This window comes from Triticum aestivum, chromosome 2D (assembly GCF_018294505.1).
Source record: "Triticum aestivum cultivar Chinese Spring chromosome 2D, IWGSC CS RefSeq v2.1, whole genome shotgun sequence".
NCBI classification, from domain to species: Eukaryota; Viridiplantae; Streptophyta; class Magnoliopsida; order Poales; family Poaceae; genus Triticum; species Triticum aestivum.
This window is the reverse complement of record NC_057799.1, coordinates 350,709,499-350,716,771: the sequence shown is the minus strand read 5'-3', so window position 1 is coordinate 350,716,771 and position 7,273 is coordinate 350,709,499. Positions and strand designations below refer to the sequence as shown.

Sequence of the window (7,273 nt, the reverse complement as noted above, 5' to 3'; positions counted from 1 at the left end):
TCCAGTAAGATCATTTTTGACACTATCATAGTGTCAAAAATGGTCTTACATTTTGGGACAGGGGTGTACCTTTTCTGATTGATTTGCAAGTCGGCCATTCTAACTCTATTGTACTTCAGGAACTTAAAGATATTTAACCTTGGTTTTCCATGGGTATTTGAGATCAGTTAGCATCTACTGCAAATTTCAATCGGTTTTGGTAATTCTCAGATGCTTCGAATGTTTGCTAATCCTGGTCATCTCAACCTAAACAATAGTAAACCTAAAATTGTAGTCCAAATATGTGCAGTATTTAGTAAAAAGTTACTGCAATTCTCAGTTTTAGTGAGGTTAATCCTCCATAGGATACTTCTTGGTATCTTAGATTTCCGTTTGTCTTTTCAGTTTCAAACAAGCTTAATCAATTTCTTGTATTTAAAATTTAAGTCAATTCTCTATATACGTGGGATTGGGACGAGGAAGATTGGATGTTGATCTAATGGATAAGAAATGTGACTGGGATATAACAAAAAATCAAGTAAGGTGTGACTAGACAATCTCAATTTCAATATATTCAGTTTGATACGATTGCAGAGACACACCGTTGTATTTGACTCTGTAGCCCAAAAGTACTCTGCTCACTTTGGAAAAATTGGGTCTTACCAAACTTAACATCGTTGCCCTAAATGTGCCAAGAATTTTGGGCTAGTTAAAACAAAATTTTAACCTCAAAAGTGAAATCAGGTGATTTTTTATGGGATGTAAGTTTCATGTATGCTAATGTGCATTTTTCTACCAGGTCAAGTTGGCCCTGCATATTGCTTTTGTGTACCTTTAATTGTCCATCGATACTGCAATGTAACTTTGACAAAAGGGAATTTATTTTGGAGTACAGTTAAAAGCTTGCAGGCCTGCATATGCACTGATCATTTCATTTTAGTGGCATGTGCACGTTGTGAGCCTTGAATATTCAAACAAAGAAAGTTATATTTATGTCCTAAAGGCCTAAACACACCAACAATGCGTCACCATTTCTAATTTCCTCAACTGACCGTAACTGTAGGTGGTCACTTTGGGGCGGTGAAGTATGCAGTCACCCTAGCGGTTGCTGGTACTGCACTGGACTACGCCGCGATGAAGCTAAGCCCTCAATGGCATGATTGGAAAGAGCATTTGTTCGTTGATACGAAAGACTGGTTTACTGTACCCGAATGGTCACCTATCCAAGTGCTCGATGAGGAGGCCTTGGCGAAGAAACGAGAGCGAGAGGAGTTGCTGTTTGCTCAGCGAGCACTTGGTAAAGTTAGCAAGGAGGAGCCTTAGCTGCCGTGCTTCAGAAAAGTGCATACTGATATATAGGTTCGACGATTTTGTCAAGGCGTTGTATGTCTCCCAAGCCGTTGTGTCGGGAAGGTTGCCAGTTGCACCTATCTTGCCCTGAGCTTTATATTAACCTTTTGACATATATCTTTTTTTTTGTCCAAGACATATATCTTTATAATCTTGTTTTGTTCTACTTATTAGTATGTCTGTACAATGCCAATGGCTCTTTGGGCGTCCTAGGAAGAATAAATATGGGAGAATCCAATCCAAAATGGAACTTGGTGTGAGAGTTCCAATGAATTTCCATTCCCTGCAACTTCTCTCTCTAATCATGTGCTCTCTGCGTTTAAGTAACTTTTTCTGATTTAGATGTATATAGACACGTTTTAGTGTGTTTGTTCACTCATTTCAGTCTCTATGTTATACGTATTAAAATATCCAAAACATTTTATATTTGTAAATGAAGGAGTAACATCTACTCCCTCCCTTTCTAAATATAAGCCTCTTTAGAGATTTCAATAGGGATACATACAGATGTATATAGACATATTTTAGAGTGTAAATTCACTCATTTTGCTTTGTATGTAGTTTGTATTGAAATCTTTAAAAAGGTTTATATTTAGGAACGGAGGGAGTGGTAGCAAAGTTTTGCATTTTGTTTCCTGGATGCATATGGACATGATTAGAAATCATTTTTTCTTCCATGGCTGCATTTTATCTTCATTTTACCGAACTCTTAGACTACGTTCCAAGAATGCCCCTCTAAGATGTTTTGGAGATTTTTCTTTGAGAACTCCACCCTTCATAAATGAAACAACCACAGTTTTGAGTGATACAAAACCCTCGGATGGATCAAGCAGCCACACATGGCATGCCAACCAAGGTCAGTATACACGGAACTCTGTCGCCATGTGATGCCATGTTTTTGGTAATGCCCAGGCTGAACAAATGCAATTTAACATTTTCATTATTGTCCATGACATGATACAATTCATAATCATCTGGACACATGCCAGGCCAAGGTCAGTGTATTGTGAACTCGAAGAACCTCGCCAAGTGACGGCGCCCTAAGCATTCAAAGGTTCTGGTAATTCAAGCGTTGAAATGATTGCCCATACTTTCACTGATTCCATCTATTCAGTCAAAATAGCATTTGTTATAAAATTTATACATTTCATCATCGGCGATAAGTGAACACGACAAAACTTTGGTGCTCAACTCAACTTCTCTTATCCTGTTGCAGAATTTCACTGAACACCTTACTCAAGTTCTCAGAAGTTTTCAGAGAGAATGTATCATTCTAATGGAACACTGTTTCTCGTGTGGGTGCTTAAGGGCTTAAGGCCTTTCTACTGAAGGCGTCTCCTTCATTAGGAACCTGCGCAGGAAATTTAATAGTTCATTCATTGTCTAATAAGAAAAGAAAATTCACTAGCTATTTTCTTCCTTTTGAGGGGAAAATTCACTAGCTCAGTACAAGGGCTGAGTTCTGGTATGATTTTCCATGCCCTCCGTAACAACTAGAACAAACATCTGTTCGGTAATCCGGATTATAGCCACAATTATGCAACACATACTGCTGTCTTGATCAGAAGATAATGCTGGGTTTCATAGTACCATGTCCTATCCATCCCTTGATGCCAATGAATGCGAGAAAAATATTTAGGGCATGAACATGTAAAATTTGGATGTACGTAGTTATCTAGCCAAAAAAAAAAACGAAACTGGACAACAACAAAATATTTACAACATATCAGCCTGTCCAGTAAGAAAAACGACACGCATTTGGGTGCATGTTCGAGAATCCTTTTTTCGTCCAGTAAGTGCATTGGTCAGTGAGAGAAGAATGAACTAAATCATCCTCTCAGCTTTCTGAAAGCAATGTCCGAGTACTCATCACCTATGTTATTTTTGAACAAGGAAGGTCATAACCATTGCCATGATCAGAATGTTATCGTTTCCTGGGTAAATCGTCACTCTAAACTTCCGCCTTGAATAGACGGCCTTATTGAGTTTGTACGGGAGATTTGTCTGCACAAATTAATGATTGACAATTTTAGTGTCAGTCCAAAATGTGTTCAAAGTTATAACCATTGGACCAACCTAGCTAGTACACTAGACAACAGATAATGATCATCAGTGGATCACGCCCATCCAATATTTCCATAGTACCTGAGCAACAATGGAGTTTCCCCTTATAATCGTGCATGCTCTTCGAGATGGATTTCCTACGAGTATGTAGCTTGGTTTTTGCTCCTCAGATGTGCTTCTCGGCGGGACAAAGACATGTACCTCCTTTCGATCTGAAGAAGCACAAATTACCTTTGTTGAAAAAATTATGTCTGTCTGTTCCCAACTAATTCCTCTGAATGCCTGCCACGCACCCTGGAAAATAGTAGCCTCCCACTCAGTGACATAGTTTATATATGTATTATGCGCAACAAGGGATAAATCGTGAATTATAAAGGCGGGCATTACAATTGTAGCATCATCTTCAGGCTTCCGAGAGCCAAAGTGCGGACAATAAACTTATGTCAAGTATTGCACCTGACGTTTGTTTTGTCTTATCGGCCTAATTAAGCTTATTAGGTACTACTCCCTCCGTTCCTAAATATTTGTCTTTCTAGAGATTTCAACAAGTGACTACATACGGAGCAAAATGAGTGAATCTACACTCTAAAACATGTCTATATACATCCGAATGTGGTAGTCCATTTGAAATCTCTAAAAAGACAAATATTTAGGAACGGAGGGAGTAGTACCTCTGTTCCTAAATATAAGACGTTTTGGCAGTTCAATGAACAGAGGATGTATGATATTAGACACGAAGTGCTTGTATTCTGTCCTGAACTCTCCTGAAGTGTAACATTTTTGCAGCAATCCAACTAATACGAATCAAGTGAGGATAAACAAATTGGAGCAATCTACTCCTATTTCATAAGCAGTATACAGTATTGCGTATGCATACTTGAAGCTGAAACTTTTCTAAGCTACATCGGAGTAGACCAAATTAAGAAGCCAAGTTGACTTGATGATGGTGCAATCTCTCACTCAGAATTAAACGAGAGCAGACACCCAAGCTGGAATCATCACCTCGCTGGTCCTGGCAGTGACCAGAGTGCTCCCGGAGGCGTCGAGGAGCGCCCTGCCTCCGCACCTCCTGCCACAACCGTCCGCCGCCGTGACACGAAAGGCGAGACCGCCAGACGCGTCGTGGACCGCCAGGTCGCCGCCGCCCCCGAGGAGCTTCTTGACGACCGTCAGATCGACCGGGACGACGGGCGCCGCCATGGGTACCGGCGGCGGGGCAGCGGCCGCGGCGTTTGTCCCGTCCATGGCAAGGGGAGAGCAAGCAGGGCGTTGGTTTAGGAAAAGGTCATCGGTAGGGGCAGGAAGGAAAGGCGAATGATTCAAGAGTGGGTGGAAGAAGCGAAATGTTTTTGGCTGGAGAGTGCTTGCAAGTTAGCGTTTGGGTTCTTCTGTTTGGCGTGGCCGACCAGAACCAGCTGACGTGGTCATTCGCATCTGATTATCCTTTTCCTTAGCGGAATCAGATGTACGTGATTAGGCCATCTTCGACACCGTCCATTAAAACTACTAGCACATATGCCCATGTGTTGCAATGGGAAAGAAAATCGCATGCTCCTAGCCAATAAGCATGACTCAAAACCCTTTTGCAAGTCCAAGTTATTTATTTGAACCCCTTCACAGGTTCAAATTATCTATTTGAACATAGCGTCTCATTCGTGTTGTGGTTTATCCTTCTTCCCGTCTTTATTGGCCATGGTCAAAGGTGTCCACCTGATCACAATGTATTTGAATATGGTCAATTTCAAAATGATGATCTAGGCCACCACACACCAGTCACTGAACTACACCATCGCAAGTGAATGTCTAATAGTTTTAAAACTAATCTCGTCAAACTGGTGTGACAGCTGTCCTTCCTAAGCTATTGCGTACTCCTAGTCCATACACCACCCCTCTTATGCCAACTCACTTTAAAATTGTATATTTGTTTTTCAAAATTCATCAACATTCTTTTTAAAACATGAACACTTTAAAATCACATGAACCTTTTTAAAGAGCATGCATATTTTAAAATTACAAATATATTTGCACGTGAACACTTTTTAGAATTACATGATTTTTAAAAAAAGGGTGAATACATTTTAAATGATATAAACATTATTTTAATAAATGAACACTTTTCTTAATACAACGCAAATATTTTAAGATTCATGAATGATTTCAAAAAAAGTACATCACATTTTTCAGAAGGTAGAAGACTTTTCAAATGACACAAAAAAAACTTTTTGTGAGGATGCCCAATTTTTTGCGAAGACTAATGATTTGTATTGCAAGTGATCAGGAGGTATGCAACCAAGCTTCATATAATATATATCTCTACCTAATAATAAAGCACGGAGGGTTTCTGCCCGTCCGTCGCACCATTTTGCAAAAAAGCCCTTGTGTTTTCATGAAATCAACCCGCAGTCCGGATTTAAGTCACACCGAACCATTATTTTACAGTTTTTCGAAAACCCCCTGACTTTTTAGGTATTCCATCCATGGGTCATATATTTAAGTCAAACAAATGCTTTTCTAAATCATCCATATCTTTTAAACCGTAACTCCGATTTAAACATGTTATATATGAAATTTGATTAGAAAAATATGTAGAATATGAATATAAGATTATTTTAACCTGTTAAGTATTTATAAATATTATTTTGGAAGGTATTTAATTCAAACAAATGGTTTTCTAAATTATACGTATCTTTTAAACCGTAACTCCGATTTTAACATGTTATATATTAAATTTGATTAGAAAAATGTGTGAAATCTGAATATGATGTTAATTTTACCTGTTAAATATTTTTTAAGTATTGTTTTGAAAGCAAACTTATAACTATAGCGCACGATCCATTTTTCTTTCGTACAGGCGGCGATCCGGATTGCAAATAAACACCCACTATAATCATATAGGAAAAAGAAAACATTGATAACTACACATGCATACCTCTGAATACATCACAGGGGAAAACAACAGATTTCTCATTGTGAATGTGAGAGAAAGCGAGAGAGAGAGAGAGAGGGAGAGAGGGAGGAGAGGGAGAGAGACGTCTTAGGATTAACCACATTCAAACACGTTTTGGTTTGTGTGAACACTAAGGCCACCGCCAGTGAGGGTGAGAAGAAGGATAAGCGGCAACACAAATATGATGCGTCGCTAAAATAAAGGAGATAGACCTATTGTGGTCTTAAGTGATGGTTGTTCGGTTAAGAGTGTGTGTTGTGTTTTTCTCCCATTGCAACGCACGGGCTCTTTTGCTAGTGTGTCTATATATATATGTGTGTGTGACAAATGTTTCCTACAAGCAGTGGTAGTTACCACCACTTGCGTTTTGTATGTTGTATGTAGTATCTATCAAAATCGAGAGTATGTACGTGTAATATGTAGTATATAACAATGATTAGGTAGTATATATACTAATTTTTAGGTAGTATGTACCATGTTTTGAGTATGCTCTTTTTTATGTACAAATATGTACGTATTTCACAAATATAACAAAAACTATGGGCTCATATGCAATTTTTTCATCTAACTTGCTTTGAAAAATCTTAGATATAGTCTATGAACATATTTAAAATAATAAAATAGTATATACAATACCACATGGTAGTATATGAGATATGTGGGGTAACTACCACCAGGTGATAGGATATATATATATATATATATATATATATATATATATATACTATTCTAATCCTGGAATTAGAATAACTATTTGCATCACTCGCGAGGATGTTCCCGAACTCAACCCCGCCGCCCCGTCCCGCACATACCACACCATCTCTCTCCCCCGATCCACACGACCACCTCTCTGCCCCGATCCTCTTGACCACCCACCGCCGACCTGGCTCCGGCGAGCCACCCGCCGCCGGCCCTTGGCTTTGGCGCCACCGA

The 7,273-nt window shown here is 39.1% G+C and overlaps 2 protein-coding genes across 2 annotated transcripts in view; one reads left to right on the top strand and one right to left on the bottom strand.

The window, feature by feature from the left end:
• The window catches only part of LOC123053103 (uncharacterized), a 4,341-nt gene extending 2,633 nt beyond the window's left edge, over positions 1 to 1,708 (top strand). The window contains exon 4 of the mRNA XM_044476502.1: positions 1,043 to 1,708. Coding sequence (XP_044332437.1) covers positions 1,043 to 1,302 — 260 coding nt within the window. The 3' untranslated portion in view covers positions 1,303 to 1,708. The remainder of the gene's footprint in view (positions 1 to 1,042) is intronic.
• Positions 1,709 to 2,852: 1,144 nt separating this feature from the next.
• On the bottom strand, positions 2,853 to 4,799 carry LOC123053104 (protein LURP-one-related 7). Its single transcript, XM_044476503.1, has 3 exons — positions 4,396 to 4,799; positions 3,475 to 3,687; positions 2,853 to 3,333 (listed from the first exon to the last, which is right to left on the bottom strand). Exons 1-3 carry the CDS (start codon positions 4,636 to 4,638, stop codon positions 3,208 to 3,210), a joined length of 582 nt encoding a protein of 193 aa, XP_044332438.1. The 5' UTR covers positions 4,639 to 4,799; the 3' UTR covers positions 2,853 to 3,207.
• Between the last annotated feature and the right edge of the window lie 2,474 nt (positions 4,800 to 7,273).